General features: G+C 44.9%; 2 protein-coding genes across 2 annotated transcripts in view; both read left to right on the plus strand.

Annotated features, from left to right (window-relative positions):
• Window positions 1-767, plus strand: part of LOC126501521 (serpin B6) — a 110,135-nt gene extending 109,368 nt beyond the window's left edge. Inside the window, exon 7 of the mRNA XM_050142216.1 lies at window positions 351-767. Coding sequence (XP_049998173.1) covers window positions 351-752 — 402 coding nt within the window. The 3' untranslated portion in view covers window positions 753-767. The remainder of the gene's footprint in view (window positions 1-350) is intronic.
• LOC126501523 (serpin B6-like) overlaps window positions 1-16,273 on the plus strand; it is a 125,024-nt gene extending 108,751 nt beyond the window's left edge. Inside the window, exons 3-8 of the mRNA XM_050142224.1 lie at window positions 7,385-7,559; window positions 8,429-8,581; window positions 9,834-9,951; window positions 12,233-12,375; window positions 15,422-15,577; window positions 15,872-16,273. Of these exons, the coding sequence (XP_049998181.1) occupies window positions 7,395-7,559; window positions 8,429-8,581; window positions 9,834-9,951; window positions 12,233-12,375; window positions 15,422-15,577; window positions 15,872-16,273 (1,137 nt within the window). The 5' untranslated portion in view covers window positions 7,385-7,394. The remainder of the gene's footprint in view (window positions 1-7,384; window positions 7,560-8,428; window positions 8,582-9,833; window positions 9,952-12,232; window positions 12,376-15,421; window positions 15,578-15,871) is intronic.
• Window positions 16,274-18,841: the final 2,568 nt, after the last annotated feature.

An 18,841-nucleotide genomic window follows, 5' to 3' on the forward strand; every position in this document is an offset into this window, starting at 1 on the left:
GAGCTGAACATGATCATCATGCTTCCAGATGAGCACGTTGATCTGAAAACGGTAATGATCATGAGACCTTGATGGAACTGTGAGGGAGAAAGAGTGGCATTTGTGTTTCTGCAAGGGTGGCTTCCTAGGCTCCCATGATCATGTTTTTATCTTCCATTCATTTGTGAGGCAGGGGTGGAACTCAGAGCCTGGAGCCTGCTTGACAAACACTCACCACCGAGCTGAATCCTAGCCCCTCCCAGCTACTTTAATAACTTAAAGCCACGCATCCCTGGGCAGTGTAGACCCTCCCCATCGTCTCAAGTGCCCCGGGTGACAACGTTGTCCTAAAGTGTCCACCTCTCTTCTAGGTGGAAAAGGAAATAACTTATGAGAAGTTCATAGAGTGGACGAGGCTGGACAAGATGCAAGAACAAAAGGTGGAGGTTTTCCTCCCACGGTTTAAACTGGAGGAGAATTATGACATGAAGGACTTCCTGTTCAAGCTGGGCATGACGGATGCCTTTGAGGACAGGGCAGACTTTTCTGGAATATCTTCCAAGCAAGGCTTGTTTCTGTCAAAGGTTGTGCATAAGTCCTTTGTGGAGGTCAATGAGGAGGGCACAGAGGCTGCGGCTGCTACACATGTCAACAAGACAAAGAGGTCACTCAGTGTCACCCCTCGTTTCTGTGCCGACCGCCCCTTCCTTTTCTTCATTCAGCATGTTAAGACCAATGGGATTCTGTTCTGTGGCCGGTTCTCCTCTCCCTGAGGATAAGGTGTTCCTGTCAGTCTTTTATCCTTTCTCCATGGTTTGTCTGCGACCTAAGTGACCTTATCCATAAGTGCAATGACAATTTTGAAATAAAGTGCATTCTACATCCCAAGGATTTTTCTATGATCTGAAACTGCGTTTCTGGGGGTTGTGGTGTTGCTAGCTACAGAGTTCACCCTGCTGGAGGACGCTGTGGCTGCCAACACAGGCAGCTGTGTGTCCCCTGTGACATGAGAAGAGAAACAGTGCTTCTTTTGGTAGCATTGGGTTCTTATTCCACTGTAAGTTAAAAAAGCCACTGAAGCCAGTGAGGTGAAGCTCTGAGGAGTGGGCAGCAGGGATGCGCCTCAGACAGTCTCTGTGTAGAAAAGTGTGCCAAATTTGTGTACGCCAGATAGGTGGGGTGAGGAGGGACTCAGCCCAGTGAGAAAAGCTCATTTTTCCATATATCTGTTTGCCCTGTCATATGGTATGACACATATACCTCTTTGGATCTATACTCTCTCTTTCTCCTAAGTGTTGGAAATGTTAAGGCTGTTCACAGGAATATAGATAAACACAGCCGCATGAATAATCACAAGGCGACTTCCCAATTACTGATAAACATTACAAATAAAAAGGTGACGGGTTTCTGCTGCTGTGTTGTCACTTGCTGGAAAGACCATAGAAGCCTTTGGCAGAAGGAGAACAAATTGAAGGGGGCATGGCCAGTGTTAAACACTCATGTTGGGAATGATAAAAGGGCTGAGAAAGAAATCGGAGAAACATTACCCTTCACAATAGCCACTAATAGCAAAAAATATCTTGGAGTAATTCTAACACAAAACAAGTGGAAGACCTGTATGACAAGTACTTTAAATCACTGAAGAAAGAAATTGAAGAAAACGCCAGAAAGTGGAAAGATCTCCCGTGCTCTTGCGTAGGCAGAATTAACATAGTAAAATTGGCAATCTTACCAAAGCAATCTATGGATTCAATGCCAGACTAGGCACAGATAGCATTATTGTTTAAAAACCTACAATCGAAGGAACTGATCCATATGCACACAAAGGGATACTGTGCTGTGCAGACAGAAAAGAGAATAAGGAAGGGCTCTATTCACCATATCAGAAGGATCTCCAAAACACCCCCCCCCCCCGCGTGTGTGTGTTGTGTGTATGTGTTTTAAATTCAACTTACAAAACTATTGGCAGATAACAAAATGCTACTCCTTGGTAGGAAAGATGGAAATTAGAGTTGTCTATAGAATTCTAGTGTGCATACATACAGAGTGTGTTTCCCCTAAGGATATGCTGGAAGGATAAGCCAGAAACATTGTTAGAGAGACGAGCATCCAAGAAGCAGATGGGAGTGACATTCTTTAAGTATTCCTTACGCTTCAGTCCTTTAAAAGTAAAAACTCCCAGCTAGACTGGTGGCCTGGTTTTCTGCTGGCATCTTCTAGGTAGGGGGTTGGCTCGCTGGAAAAAGATCTTGGAAGTTCTTCATGGAAGTGTCTATCTTCACAGATGGAAGGTCTCCAGAGAGGATCCGTTTGAGTCTAACTTTTCAGACCACAGCGCACAACTCACACAGACCCAGGCACATTCCAGAAGAGACTCTGGAAAAGCAGATCCAACACCCTTGGCACGGACAACCAGGCCTCTCTCTGGCTCCAGCCCTCCGACATCCCAAAGTCTGTGGCATTTGTGTCAGGAGCCTGGGATCTCACTGTCAGGGCGGGTGGGGTCACACGTGGATTCCTAAGAGAAAGACTGCCACATTCTATGAGGTCAGGATAGCCTGCACAACCAAGACACATATAACTCAAATGTCAGTATGGTCATCGCTGGGAATCCTTGGTTTAGGGCGAGGCAAAAAAAGGGCAGAGTTGACCTCACCCTTAAACCTGACCGGCATTCTACCCACCAGGTCTTCTTCCACCTCAACAAGACCTCTGTGAGATGGCAAACAGGGTTTTTATCATCATTTGGATAAAATACCAGCTCTTCAGTGTCTAATTATTTTGGACTAGAAGATTAAGATTAAGTAGTAGTGGAATTGTGGAACACCTATCTGTGTTTCCTATCATCTATCTATCTATCTATCTATCTATCTATCTATCTATCTATCTATCTATCTATCTATCATCTATCTATCTATCTCTACCTATCATCTATCTATCTGTCTATCTATGCACCCATTCACTTATTTATTTGCTTATTTGTTTGTCTATCTATCTATCTATCTATCTATCTATCTATCTATCTATCTATCTATCTATCTATCTATCTATCTATCTATCTATCTATCTGTGCAGGCTAGACAAGTGCTCTCTCCAGCCTCAGTAGTAAAGGTCTTCTTTTCTCTCACTTTAATCTTCTCTTTTGCTCTGTCCCATTTATGCCCACTAAGTGCTGGCACACTCCGGTGTTGCTAAGGCTGTCATTCAGTCTTGTCGAAGGCACAGTGAACAGGTTGGTGAGACCTCACTCTGGTCCAGTGTAGGAAACCACCCAGAGACTCCAACCTGGATTTGTTCTTGTTCTTGTTTTTCTAGCACCTGCAGACAGTAAAGGCATTCAGCACCAGAAAGATCAGCTGCAGAACTTGCAGGCTGGGTGGCCAGGAGCTAGAAGAAGGGTTGCTTGCATTGTTGGGTTGGGTCACCTGGCTTTACTGTCTTCTGTTCCTGACCCCATGCCTGTGCCTTGGGCTCCAGACTCCACCCACCTCTCCACCCCTCCGGTATTGGAGGCCCAGGGAGCAAGCAGCTCCTTCAGATCTCTGCTCAGTTCGTGGCTGGCCACTGATCCTAGAGTCCAGGGTAAGCTCTGCTAGGGGCAGGCTTTGGTGCTGGGCACTGGGCTGTGGTCATGGGCAGGAGGGGAGTGGGGAGAACCGCAAGAGCCCTAGGATCCTGGCTGGGTTTTCCTGGAGCAGCATGGGTGCCTCAGCGGCACGTGACTTCACTGGGAACGTGGCCTTGTAATCCAGGCTTGCTGGAATGCTAGGTACTCAGGTGCTCGGGCTCAGCACCTATTGAGGAGGTAGCTTGTGTAAGACCTGGTCCCTGTGCGGGAACCCGGAAGCCACATGTGACCCTTCTTGTTCAGGCGGTGAGATCCCAGGCTTCTAACACTTGTGACAGGGTTTTTTGGGATTGCATAGGGTAGGGACCAGAGAGAGGCCTGGGAGTCTGTGCCAAGGGTGTCCGATCTTTTTTCCTAGAGTGAGTGGTGGTCTTTCTGAGTCATGTGTGAGGCTGGAAAGACGGTGGCCCACGCCTTTAATCCCAGCACTCGGGAGGCAGAGCCAGGCGGATCTCTGTGAGTTTGAGACCAGCCTAGTTCCAGGACAGGCTCCAAACCCACAGAGAAACCCTGTCTCGAAAAACCAAAAAAAAAAAAAAAAAAAAAAAAAAGTTAGGCTCAGACCATAGCCTTTGGAGACCCTCAGTCCTCTTGAGGGACTTTCCAGATCTTTTAGTGTATTTTTTTTTCTTAAGCTCGTGTCGGGTGAAGTGTTATGTGATTTGGTGTCTGCCAGGCTAGGAGGGCATGGGAAAAGTTTTGGTGTTCGTACCTTTCCGGTGTGGTTTAGGACTATGATGTGATATTTGATGTGCTGAGTAACTTTGGGTTAGTGATCAGGGATTTTAGTGATGGGACACAAGGTGACAGGGATGGCTGATATGGAATTGGTTTTCATGGTAAAAATGAGTTACATCTGTACTTTGGGGGCTCAGCCCAGTGCTCTGCTGTGGGTCTTGGCCTCTTTTTCTATCAGTTGCTGGGTGAAGGTTCTATGGTGATATTTAAGATATTCATCAGTCTGACTACAGGGCAAAGTCAGTTTGGGCCCCCTCTCCTCTATTGTTTAGCTGGGTCATCCTTGTGGATTCCTTGGAATTTCTCTAGTTCCAGGTTTCTTGCTAGCCCCATGTTGGCTCCCTCAATCAATATATCTCTTTCTAAGAGAGGGAGGAGTGAGAACGTGAGCAAAGAGGTCAAGACTATGATGGGGACATCCACTGAAACAGATTACCTGAGCTAATGGGAGCTCACCAACTCTTGCTGGACAGGGAAGGAACCAGCATAGGACCAAACTAATCCCTCTGAATGTGGGTGACAGGTGTAGGGCTGGGGCAGACTGTAGAATGACTGGCAGTGGGACCAGGATTTATCCCTACTGATTGTACTGGCTTTTTGGGAACCCCTTCTCTTTGGATGGATACCTTGCTGAGCCTAGATATAGTAGGGAGGGCCTTGGTTCTTCCTTAAAATGAGGTGCCTTTCCCTCTCTGAGGAGTGGATGGGAGCTGGGGTGGGGTGGAGGGAGTGGGAGGAGAGGAGGGAGTGGGAACTGGGATTGGTGTGTAAAATGAAAAAAGATAGCTTGTTTTCTTTTTCAAAAAAAGAAAAACACAAAAACAAACAAACAAACACACAAAAAAAAAGAGTTACATTGTTTTCTACACCAGATGTCCTGAGTTGCTTTTCTCTCCCTTTCTCCTTGTTTTGTTGATGGACCCCAAGTCTGGTTCTGCCAAGCAAGTGCTCTGCCACTGGGTCATAGGCCTCTTTTTCATTAAAATTGTTTTGAGAATTAAAAGCATGAAAAATTAGTGTTCCCCTAGTGTCATTGTTAGTGAAGGAATACTACCTGTTTCTAGGAAAACTGGTCTCCTCTACAGGTTCTTAGATTCCTTAATTTTTTTTTTTCAAGAATAGACTGAGAAAGAATTTCAAAGATGATTTTATTAGAGTCTAGAAGAAAAGGTCCAGAACAGCTTCTGGGAATAGGGAGATGGGGAAGAGGCCAAGAAAAAGCTGCGCTGGCTGATTGGTTTAGGAATGGAGGTTCAGCAATGAAAGGGCATTGCTTCAGAGAAAAAGTGAAAAACTCCACAGAAGCAGGGATGGCATACTTAAGTTGTGTGGCTTAGAACCAGAAAGAAAAAGACAAAAAAAAAAAAAAAAAAAAAGACGAGAAAGGAAAAATGAGCAGAACAACCAGAGTCCCATAGAAGCTTGGGAGTAACAGTACCAGGCCTGGGTTTCCCAGAAGGGAAAGTACACCCTCTCCTTAAGGGGATAATTATTTCTCCTGTATATTTGGCTTGGCATTAGGTGAATGCTCTCTGGAATGGAAAGGTGGTCTCTTAGCCAGGTGATTAGCTCTTTTGTTTTAGAGTAACTTGGAACATTAATGCACCCAGGCCAGAGGTAGAGTCCATTCCCTTGGTCAGAAGGAAACAGCTTTTCCGTCATGGGATTTAACAAAGAACTCTGGCCACAGCTGCTGCAACATTTCTCCCTCCAAAGAGGCAGCATTAAATCATTTAGGAGATGGGCTGCAGTTGGAAATAGATGTAACTCACTTTTTACCACCTAGAGATCCAGTTCCACAGCTGTTGCGAAGGATTTGGTATTTGGACTGGAGTTTGGTCCCTTCTAGCCTCCAGGCTAGGGAGATTAGAAACTTGAGCTCCTTTCTGGCATTTCTGGGTAGGGAACCAGGAATGTTAATTACTGGAACCGCTGCTTTTGGTGGCCCTGACCTTCAAGTTCTTTTCTTATCATCTGGAATACTGGGCTGTGAAGGGTTCTAGGTGAAGTTCGACAAGGTGTGTGTGTGTGTTGTGGGGAGGCAGTTACTTTGTGATAGGACTATTCCAAAGGATGTTTATACCTTTCTGATATGGTTTAGGACTATGGTTTGTATTTGATGTACTGAGTAACTTTGGATTAAGGTCATGTACTCAGGATTTTTGTGTTGGGACGTGAGGTGACAGGAATGGCTGATGTTATCAGTTTTCATGGGGAGTGACCTGTATTTCTGGACTACCTTCAGTAACTGCATCCACCGTGGCTTGTGTCATAACACAGAGAGGGAACCTTTGTGCCACACTCAGCTCCATAAACCAAGTTCACCTGGCTCCCTATGTCTGCGTGTCTGTTCTCATGGATTGCACATGTAGAATGGGCAGAGAGAAATCAATAACAAATAGGAAATATTGGGAGAAGCCAGGAGTAGTGCTGTACACTTGTAATCCCAGTACTCAGGAGCCCGAGGCAGAGGGAGGATATATCGAGGGCAGGCTAGCCTCATACTCAGAGATCTACCTCCCTTGTATTGTGATTAAAGGTGTGTGCCACCACCTAGGGCCCAAAGAATGTTGTTTATAGTCCCGCCTCGCTGTCCACAGCCATAGTATAAAGCTGCGCAAGGTATTCTGTTCTCATCACTGAAACTGGGCACCTTCTCTTTTCTGCAGCCTGTTACTTTCCTTTCCCATGCTCTGAGTTCCCAGCATCAGGGGAGCTGATGGGAAATCATAGAATGTTGTACTGTCTAACTGGGGAAAAGGAATTTGGCAACTGTGTACGATGATGTCAGAGCTAACAGGCCCTGCTTCTAGAGCTGCCTGCTCCCAGGCTGCACTGCTGCACTTGTGGATGTCCTGGCTGGTGGGTCGGGTACTGACCCGAGTTAGCCCAGCCGGGTGGTATCACTTCCTGCACTTATTTCCCAGGTGGGGATTTCTTTGTCCACTGAGCCCCAGCATCTCTGTGTGAGTGAGAGTGGAGATGCAGCCCGCACATCAGCCGTATTTATGTGATACTGATTTTAATTCCTCGTTCCAGGCTCGCTATCATGGATCCTCTTCGGGAAGCAAATGGCACCTTTGCCTTAAATCTTTTGAAAATCCTGGGTGAAAACAGCTCTAAAAATGTGTTTTTCTCACCCTTGAGCATCTCCTCATCCCTGGCCATGGTCTTCATGGGGGCAAAGGGAAACACTGCAAGCCAGATGATTCAGGTAGGCAGCACCACAGCAGCTGAATACCATGGAGTGTCAGTCGAGCTGGTCCCCCACATTTCACAGTGGTCTTGCAGATGACATAAGGGTTAGTTCTTCACAGCACCCTTCTAATTTTACAAGACAAAAATTTGTTTCTTCCTCAGCCTTCCTCCTCACTGGTGAGAGTTAGGGCGTGGAGGCTTGCCTTTTGTTTAAACTTTCTCTTTCTCTTTTGGTTCCAAGCTGTTACAGCTACTAATAGGCAGTTTACCTGTTTCCTATGGGAGCAGCTGAAGTCATTTGCATAGCGTTTTCAGAGGCTTTGAAGATCTATGGAATTGTATCTAAGGTCTGGCACCCAGGTGCTCACTGTTGGCTGGGATCTTGCTTCTCTTTCAAGATGCTGTATGTGGTGCAGTTACTTCCAGGCTTGGATTTCCTTCCACCATGGTGCCTGGAAATAAGATTATAAATGTGGCAGCCGCCAGGCCTTTTAAAGCCCCAGCCTGGAACAGGGTCCCTCTCCTACATTCTGTTGGGCAGACAGTGCTGGGTCCAGTCCAGACTCTAGAGCAGGGAGGACACAGCGTGATCTGAGGTCAGAACTGACTGCACTTAGCAGGTCTGGCTGGTAGCCGTGCTTGAAGCCAGAGCACAGTTAGTGGAAAGGAAGAGCTGGTCTTGTGAAGGGCCATTTCTGCTCAGACCAGGGCTGACACAGTTCAGGGGAGGACCCTGGGGAGGGAACAGTCTAGGTACTTTCATCTTTGATTGGGTGGCTCTTTGAGTGGCAGGAAGGATCTATAAGGTTTTGAGGATAGATTTAGTGTTGACTCATTCTCTATAGCTGGGCCTGCTGAAGCTGTGTTTTAATCTGCTGATTTCAGGCACTCTCTTTGGATAAATACAGCGGCAATGGAGGTGGAGATGTCCACCAGGGCTTCCAGTCACTTCTCACCGAAGTGAACAAGACTGGTACACAGTACTTGCTCAAAACAGCCAACAAGCTCTTCGGGGAAAAGACTTTTGATATCTTGGCAGTAAGTATGTGGTATTAAGAGACGGCAGGCTGGAGCCTAGCTAATACCTAGACTTCTACACACTCACATGCATTTCTGCAGCAACTATTCACGTACCCATATGAAATGCACATTTATTTGCCACATATAATCACACAAATTAAAAATAGTTCTCTCAAAAAGGAATTAAATATGGAGCGGTGAGCTGTTTGATATAAATATTGAGATACAATGTATATGTTATAATATATAAAATATAATGTATAATATATTATATATAAATCACAACATAGAATACATTTAATTATATTGTCATATAATTATATTTGTATATTATAGAATATATATCTGTATTTTATCTAAAATTACATATTTTATAAAATTATAAATATTTTGTATAAGTATAACATATAAATATATAAATATATTCCATATACACGTCAACACAGAGGGAGTTTCAGCCCATTTACACTGTATGCAGTTTTCTGTTGCAACAACATGGCAGAATGTGGGAGGTCATCAATGTCATTGTCATTTTACAGAACATATCAGAAAATGGCTTGAACTTGTTTGTCTTCTGGTTCTGGAGTTTGGTTCCCTTTAAGACCTTGTGCTTGCCAGGCTGGTCCTCCACGTCCGTGGTACACCACTGAACCCCATCCCAGTATGCACTGTGTTTTTGTGAATTGATCACTCCCTGAAAATAACCTTCCTGAGAGGGAGACTATGGACAAATTCCATATCATGAAATAAAATAAATTAAAATGAAGTATTCAGTGTTATATCTTCCATGGCCATTCCCTGGTGTTCTGCAGCTTTAGGTGACACTATTTCAAATGATGCACTTTTGTATTTCTGTTAGTGTGGAAAACTGTGGTAGAAGGTCCAGCCTGTGCACAGTGCAGAGATGCTGTAGCTCTCATGGGGTTAAGCCTCCCTCTGCCCATGTGGTGGACTATGAGAGTGACAGCTGTTTAAGTACTGCATCTGAGCATCTTCCCAGATACCTCCTTGAGCCTCAGCTACAAGGATGCAGCTGTTCATCATGCTTTTCAGTGGTACTCGGTCCACCAGCCACCATCCTACCTCATTAATAAACTGTGGTTAAAGAAAGCTGGATGCAGGAAGGCTGGATTTTATACTCCTCCCACGTATTCATTTGCAAGTCACATCTGTAATCATAAAAATTTGCTTTTCTGCTTTTGCGCATCAAGGAAGAAGGTTGTTGGTGCTGATCCCTTTCATGGCTGTGTAATCGTGTTGCTCTTCTCAGTCTTTTAAAGATTCCTGCCGCAAGTTCTACGAAGCAGAGATGGAAGAGCTGGACTTTAAGGGTGACACAGAGCAGTCCCGACAGCACATCAACACCTGGGTCGCCAAAAAGACAGAAGGTGAACACAGAGTTGTTCTGTTCTGTTTGTTTTCAGAGCTGGGACTTGAATCCAGGGCCCTGAGCATGCTGAGCAGGACCTCTGCCCCTCAGACCCTATTAACCATTTCAGTGTGTTGTAAAAATCACACTTATTTATCTATTGGTCTTGTGGTGTGTGTGTGTGTGTGTGTGTGTGTGTGTGTGTGTGTGTGTGTGTGTGGAGGTCAGAGGACAACCCGCAGGAATGTTTCTCTCTTTCTCCCGTGTGGGTTTCTGGGGATTCTATGTGGGTCTTCAGACTTGGTGGAAAGTACCTTCACCTGCCAAGCCACCTGTCTTGCCCTCATATGCCTTGAGTAGTTGTCTTGTTAGCCCCTTCACAAAAGCAGCAGATAGAAACAGGAATGTCTTTTTGTTCTTTAAGTCAGACTCCTCTGTTTCTGCTTCTTCTCCTTCTTGCCATGCTCTGGGTTGAACCCAGAGCCCTGCACACACTAGGCAAACATTCTGCAATTGGTCCAACTTCTTCAGTTCTAAATCAAAGCTTCTTAAAATTTTCTACTACAACTCCTTTTGCCTTGAGAACTTTTAATATACCTGGAGGGTATATGTGTGTATATATGTATATATGTGTATATGCACAGGTGATCATGTATTGGTAACAAGTCTATAGAAATTTATTTTAAAACAATTTCATCTATATACATACACTTTTTTAATTTATTAAAGATGAAATAAAACTTGTATACTAATGAGATGGATACGTTTATCTGATACAGCCTAATCCAGAGATATTAATCTGATATACTTACCTGCTGAGAATGGAAGCAGGAAAATATTGAGTCCGTTTTTCACAACGAAGCCATTCTGTCTCTATAAGATCAGGAAACTCTGACTGTAGATCACAAATGCTGCATTCCTAACACGACGGTCTCCAGCATGATGTTTTGTGCAGTGTTTGTTGGTCCTGCGCTTTGTAGTGTGACTGTGATGTCATGTGTGGTACAAAGTGCTCATGTATGCTCGGGACCGAGACCACGGGGAAGTGGTACGAAGCAGGGTGGGGAGCCACAGCCAGAAGCACTTTAGGTTCATCGGGCATTGGAGTTCGGATGGAGTTTTGGCGGCTACAGACTCAGAAGGCTTTAACTGTTCAAGTTTGGCTACTGACCCCACGTTCAGTCTCAAGTCTGTCACACCCACAGTTTAAAAAGCTTCCCTCTAAGTGTTCGCACATTTTGTAAATCTGCTTCTTGATAGCTTGCACACCCGTTTCCTGCATTTAGAAAAGTACCTGTGCTCTTTCTCTCTCTCAAGGTTTAATACATCTCTTCCAGAGCCACTCAGTCTCCCGTCTTTCCTATTCTATTTCCCTCTCTTCTTATCCCCCCCCATTGTTGTCACTGTTATGATTTTCACAAGCAAAGTGTAGAAGGCTTGTGTTGCAGCTCCTCCCTGTCTGGGGCTGTCTGTGTCCTATGGTTTTTCTGCATCATTCCAGGTGCTTGGGCCCACCGCCATTTGAACGTCTGCTTGTAGCCTGTGCTTTATATTTGTAGGGCATATTTTATAAAAACTCTTTCACTTTAAATTTATTTTTTAAATGGATACAGAATATTATATAAACTTGTGGGGCTTCTGTGTGATTTTTTTTTAATACACATGTACTCTGTAATGTTAAGATCAGGATAAATACATCTGTTGCTTCATTTGTATATTCATACATATATTATTTATATATTTTGTTTTTTTGAGGCAGGGTTTCTCTGTGTAACAATCCTGGCTGTCCTGGAACTAGCTATGAAGACCAGGCTGACCTTGAACTCACTGAGATTCACCTGCCTCTGCCACTGCCTCCTAAGTGCTGGAATTAAAGGCGAGCGTCACCACCGCCTGGCTATATATATAGTTTTTATTTATCTATATGAATGTGTGTCTCTGAATGTATGCCAATGTGTGTAGGTTGCCTGCTGAGGCCAGAAGGCGGTGTTAGATTACCTGGAACTGGACTTACTGACATTTGGGAGCTATCCATTGTGGATGCTGAGAACTCATAACTGCTGAGTCATCTCTCCAGCCCTACTTCAACAATTTTAAAAATATGAACTTATAACCATTCTGTCGTAGAATGGCCTGTAAAGCTACAGACACCAATTATCCCTTTCGTGTTGCACGTGTTGCACCTGTTGGCATCTACTATGGTCATTCAAAGAGCGAAGTTGTTCTTCCCAGATTAGTTTACTGTTTTTTTACTTTAGCCAATTCTTTTAGTTAACTGGCTTGTTAATCCTTCCTTTCAGATAAAATTAAAGAGATGCTAGATCAGGATATGGTGAAACCAAACACTGTTCTGGTCCTTGTAAATGCCATTTACTTCAAAGGAAACTGGGAGAAGCAGTTTAACAAAGAGGACACCCGGGAGATGCCTTTCAAAGTCACCAAGGTAAACACAGAGCAGTAACAGAGGAGACTCGAGGGCAAGGTCCCCTGTTCACACTGGCTTCTGAAACACAAGGATGCTGCCTCATGTAGCCCATGCCCCTCATGTCTCTGGGCAGCTCTGCAGCTAGAGCTCCCTCTCACATCTTTGAGACTTTCTCTTCCCCTTTCCTTCTGCTTGTTGTCACTGGTGCCTGCAGTCTGCATGGCCCTGCTTCTGTCACTGACCATGGTGTCACTGGCAGCTGCTGAGACAAACCTGATGTCAGAGCTCTGCCGTGTACTTGAAACAGTCTATCCTATGACTCTGGAGATAGGAAGGCCTGAAATCCAGATGTGCTGTCTCAGGCTCTTTGTGACCCTGAAAGCAGCGCATTCCTGGAGATCCCTTCAGTGGTGCGCAGTCCTTTCTTTTCAGTGTCTTCCTAGATAGAAGTGCTGTCTCGTGTCTTCTCCCTCCTTCAGAGGACCACAACTCCAGCTGGTGCCACAAAACATTGCAGTGGGAAAATAACCATTCTCCCCCTGCTGGAAAAACAGCAGAGGGCAGAAAACTGTCTAATGAATGCCTGGCTCATGGTTGGTGCTCAGTAAACACTTAAGCAGTGTGTGAAACTCAGTCTTACTCTGATGGGAGAAGCACAGAATTACAGACAAACACACAAAAGGCAAACACCAGATCATTGTAGCTGAACTTATACAAGTTAATCATTTATTAAGAGGGCAGGAGATGGATAGATCCTGTAATGGCTATGCACTGGGGTGATGCTTCTGGAAACTGGTTCTCTGTTCTTGCTTTGCCATCCTTGGCATGGGCTTGTTCCCTCATGCTTCCAAGATGGCTTAGACTCTGACTTTATAGTCCAGGGAAAGGACAGAGATGGGGAGCTAATAACTTCTCCTTCTGAGTCATCTCCGGGATATTGTATAAATGGAACTGTTTAATGTTGCTTCTGCTAAGTGCAGAGTTGTGAAGTCATCTGTCTTGTCTTCTTGTCTCATCAGTAGAGAAAGACTGGGCTCTGTCTGCCATGAGTGTTACTGGAATCTGTGGTGTGCATGTGGCAGGCCTTCCAAAGACATAGAATTTGAGGTGATCTGGGCTTGCATTTTAATTCCATATTTCCGAATGGTATGCAACTTATACACACAATTAGTGAAGCATTAACTTGCTAAGATTGGGTCTTTCCATATTGCATGATTAGAGGCTTTGGATCCTGGAGGTATGTGGGGAGAAATTGTCCAAAGCAAAGTTTAGCACTCTGTATACCAAATTTAGCCCATAACCATTTTCCTAGACAGACTTTTATGTTACACATTTAACCTTATTCATTTATAAATGACTGTGACAGAAAGTGTGTGAGCCGCAGAACCAAGCAGGAGTGCATGAATTGTGGTCAATTATGGATAAAGTATGCTGATTGGAGTCAAGGGCATGAGTGAGAAGAAGGGTAGCAGATCACTTGGCTCAAGGCTAGTTCAGGGAGACAGGATGCACCGATCACAGAAATGTGTTTCATTCGCTCAGAATGGTGTGCTGTGCCAGAGAAGTGGGACTGCAAAGGGTCATGCCTGTCACAAGACATTCTAGACTTAAACCACAGAGGGATCAGAAACCAAGAAGGATTGTTGAATAGGGTGTGCTCCCCGGCTGGCTCTATGCTGACTACAACTATAGTTACTTTCTGGTAAGGTGTTCATCTTGCCCGGCACTTAGTGTTGCTGCTAATTGGTTTGCTACTTATGTAATCAGCAGATGTTGCTTGAGAGCCTACTGTGCAGCAGATATTAACTGGCTGTGTGTGCTGCCCTCATGAGGCTAAGTTTTCCGGGAGGAGGAAACTTCGATAGAAGCACTGGTGACAACACAGTGGTTGGTGGAAGGGCTCTAAAGACATACAAAGGAGGTGACACACAGGATGCTGTGCTTGGGGTGTGGCTGAAGAAGAGCGCTACAGAGGAAATCTTCATGGGAAGATTACGGTATGTGAGCAGACACATACCAGGATGTAGTTCTGTTCCGGGTTCTCAGGAGGAGTTCATGGATTAGAAGAGAGATTAAGGTAGCTAACCACCAATCCAGAAGTAACCCCATCACTAAAGCGGAGCAGGGGTGAGAGAGCATGTTAAGAGGCCAATAGAAGAGAAAGCAGGAGGCTCTTAACGTGATTCCAGATAGGTTAGGGGTTTGCTCCTGCCAGAGCTGCACCACACAAGGGTGTCCGGCTAGAGTGATGTCTGACTTGCACTGTGCTGGGAATTATGACTGAGGTGCTGAGGGTATGCTGATGGCAGCAGGGGTTAAAAAAAAAACAAGCCAGATTATGGTGGAGCCAGTATTATTTATTATTGAGTTATTGGAGGGTGTGCGAGGCAGATAGGAGTCAAGGACACGCAGATTTTAGCAAGAGAAAGGATACAGGATGGTTTTGGCAATGGGAAAGAACATTGTGATCAACCTAGGACAAGCAAAATTGTATGGAGAGCAAATTTGCAAGGGAATGTAAACTCAGACCTACGCCTGTGGTGGGGATTTGTATCAGACTGAAAGACTCAAATTGACTGTAAAATGCGATTTTCCAGAGTTCAGGGGGACGCTGGGCATAGACAGCATAGTGATTTGGAAATTATGTTCAGTTTCATGAGGCTAAATGAGTTACCCCGAGAGAAAAAAGTTTTGGGCTGGGATATCTCAGGTGTTTGGAGACTGGGTCATTCAGCTCTCTGACACAACAACTAATATGGAAAGAATCAACATAGCCCAGTTGATAATCCCTTTCTAGGGTGCATCTCAGTGATCTCAACAACCATCCTCTAGGCTCCACCTCTTAAAGATTCCTTCGCCTTCAAAAGCTCCACTCTGAGAATCAAGTCTTGAAAAATGGGTCTTTAGGGACATGTAAAATCTGAACTGTTCCAGAAGTTGAGGGACTGACAGATTGTTCTAGGAGTCTAACCAAGAAAATGCTTCCGGGGACAGTGACTATCTTCCCCTGTTGGATTTACCCAGTTTGACTTGTTTCAACTTGATACTTATCCACCCTTTACAGAATGAGGAAAAACCTGTGCAAATGATGTTTAAGAAGTCTACTTTTAAGATGAGCTATGTGGAAGAGATATCCACCAAAATTTTGTTAATTCCCTATGCTGGCAATGAGCTGAACATGATCATCGTGCTTCCAGATGAACACATTGACTTGAGAATGGTAAGGAGCCTTCGTGGAGCTGTAAGAGAAAAATTGAGTGGCATTTATGTTTCTATTGGAGGAGCTCTCCCGGGCTCCCATGACCATGTTTTTACCTTCCATTCTTTTTTGAGGCTGGGGTGGAACTCAGAGCCTGGAGCCTGCTTGACAAACACTCACCACTGAGCTGAACCCTACCTCTCCCAACTACTATATTAACTTAAAGCCACACATCCCTGGGCAGTGTAGAGCCTCCCCATCGTCTCAAGTGCCCCGGGTGACAACATTGTCCTAAAGTGTCCACCTCTCTTCTAGGTGGAAAAGGAAATAACTTATGAGAAATTCATAGAGTGGACAAGGCTGGACAAGATGCAAGAACAAAAGGTGGAGGTTTTCCTCCCACGGTTTAAACTGGAGGAGAATTATGACATGAAGGACTTCCTATGCAAGCTGGGCATGACTGATGCCTTTGATAATGGGGCAGACTTTTCTGGAATATCTTCCAAGCAAGGCTTGTCTCTGTCCAAGGTTGTGCATAAGTCCTCTATGGAGGTCAATGAGGAGGGCACAGAGGCTGCGGCTGCTACAGCTGCCGTTTTCATTCTGGGGTCACCATTGTACACTCCCCGCTTCTGTGCCGACCGCCCCTTCCTCTTCTTCATTCAGCATGTTAAGACCAATGGGATTCTGTTCTGTGGCCGGTTCTCCTCTCCATGAAGAAAAGGTGTTTCTATCAGTCTTTTACCCGTTCTCCATGGTTTGCCTGTGATTTAATGACCTCATCGAGTACAATGACAATTTTGAAATAAAAGGTTTTATGACACCTCACCTTCAGAACTGTGTGCCTATCTCGTGGGAGGGCTTTTTCTGGTTTTGCACTTCTGTGGGTTTGTGGCATTGCTGGCTACAGAGCTCATCCCTGCTGGCGGGCCTCATGGCTTTCTTCTGTCAGCCATGTATCCTGACACAAGAGAAGTGGTGTCTTCATGTCTTCACCACTAGCTGCATTGACATCTCATCTCACTTTCGTGAGAGAATACATGCAGTGCAGGTCTCTTGGGGAAGGGGCCATGAGGACAGCCTCAGACAGTGTCTGTAGGCAGCTCAGGTTCCAAACTGGGGCAAGGAGAGGCACAGTGCTGGGACTCAGCTCAGGGAGCAAAGCTCCCCTTTCCCTCTGTTTCTGTTCTGGACATGGGGTGTGTCACAAATCTGTGCAGGCAGATGCACTCCTACACACGTTACCCCTGCAACCAACCTCCCCCAAGCCCACGTTTTAAGGATCTCTTAAACTAAGAGAGCTGCTCAGGTGATGAAACCCCACCTATAGGAACTAGTCATTTTGGCAGGAGTGGAGACAGGAGTTGAGTGGACCTGCGTTGGCTTTTTTAGTGGCTGAATTAGTCTTGGGACTAGACCATATCTCAGCGTTCCTTGAGGCCTTCAGGACCAGGGTGATTCCCTTGCCTCGATAGGATTCCTTAACTTCTGTGTCCTTCACATGCTTGTGGCAGCCCAGGGCAAGGGTGAGTATGGGTGTACTTCCTGGCCCTGGACGAGGAATGATTCATCTGTCAACTAGTCAAGGACAGCGGAAGATTGACTAAAACAAGTGACTTTAGAAAGTTGGTCTCGGAGGCCTGGCTGCTATGGAAGGGCACGTGGACTGGATTTCCTAATACTACTTCTCTCGGGTCTGCTTGTTGGCATAATTCTTTTTTGTTTCTTGCTTCTTTAGCCTTCTGGGATGGAACTATCTCTCATACGACAGGGCGTTAAGCACCAGATGTGGTCCCAAGAACATCAACTATTGCCATCAGCATCAGTTCCTATGTGACACTTCAAAAACTTCTAGAGGTCTTACAGTGTCGATTTTGACAACCATCCCTCCCCCTTTCAAATGCAGCTCATGCCTTTTATGCCTCCAGATCCTACCATCCTATGACAGACCAACAATGCCACCCAGGCCTGTTTCTCCCCCTATCTTAAACCCCATCTCAGTTCTAGAGAAGAAGACTTTAATCTCTTGTCAGCCATTTCCCTTGTGACTCTGCCAGGGGGAAATCTAAATACAGAAAGGCCAAGAATAAAACAAAAATCCCCACCCTTTAACAATTTTAACCTGTCTGCTTGGGGACTGACTCAGGAACATGTGATGTCTTATCAGCGAGCATAAGTCCCCAATACTCATGGGGCCTCATTCAAGTGACCAGGAGGACGAAGGCTAGTGTAAATGCTTATCAGGATGACGAGCTGGATGCTTCCTGTCTACCCAGATATGATATCACACAAATGACCCGTAAGATAAGACCAAGTAACTTCCCCCAGCAGATATGAAAATAACAAAAAATCAAAACAGAAAGACCTGTCTCAGGGGCATGGTTTTCTCTGAGAATTTGCTTTCTTTTTTTCTGTGGTTCCTGTAATGTACATTCTTTTAAAATCTTTATATCTAATCTGGTAATACTCTTATGTGAAAACCATTGAATGACCAAAACCCACCCACCCCACCTCTTGAGAATGTGGGTGTCATGTTCTTAAAATCTCTTCCTATTGTTTGGGGTCAACAACATCTTTAGGGGACCCTGAGAAAATTGAGATAATAGTTAAGTCCTGGGTGAGCTAGCTGTATTGTTTGTTATCTAACTCATGTGTGATGGGAAAGGGAAGGGACTTTCTGAAGTCCTGGCTGAAGCAGTCTGTGAGGTTGAATCATCTTAGCTGACTGCTGTGAAGTTGCTGCTATTCTGGAAACTGCAACAAAGAAATTCTGAGAGGATGGATCATCCAGGCTATCTGTCTTCATTGGTGTATGGTCATTTTTTTTTTTTAAAAAATACACAAACTTTTGAAGGTATCATATACATCTGCATTAACACAAGCGTGGGATATGTGGCATGCGCAGATCAGTTCAAGATGATTTTCTGTTCTGTATTTGAGAAGGTGAAAGGCCTCTCAACTTTATAATATAGTCTGTTTTGGCTGCAAAACCAAACTGTAATATAAATCTGCATCCACTTCACATGAAAGAATGGCATGTAATAAGTCACAAGGGCTCTGTAGCCAATAAGATTTATCTGGTTTCTTCCAGTCCCAGCTGTTTCCATGTCGAGGGACCAGCATATATGTCACCTGTCTTGCAGGTTTTCAGTCAAGATTTTCGGGAGGTCTCCCCAGTCAAATCTGATCTTCGTTAATTTTGAAGAAATCCATAGCTTTTAGTTTTCTGTGGAAACAAAGCGTAACCTCTCCCTCAATGCACCACATTTCCTGCTCAAGTGCTCA

The sequence above is a fragment of the Alexandromys fortis genome, unplaced genomic scaffold, assembly GCF_014885135.2.
Source record: "Alexandromys fortis isolate MF-2015 unplaced genomic scaffold, M_Fortis_MF-2015_v1.1 scaffold_5, whole genome shotgun sequence".
Lineage (NCBI taxonomy): Eukaryota > Metazoa > Chordata > Mammalia > Rodentia > Cricetidae > Alexandromys > Alexandromys fortis.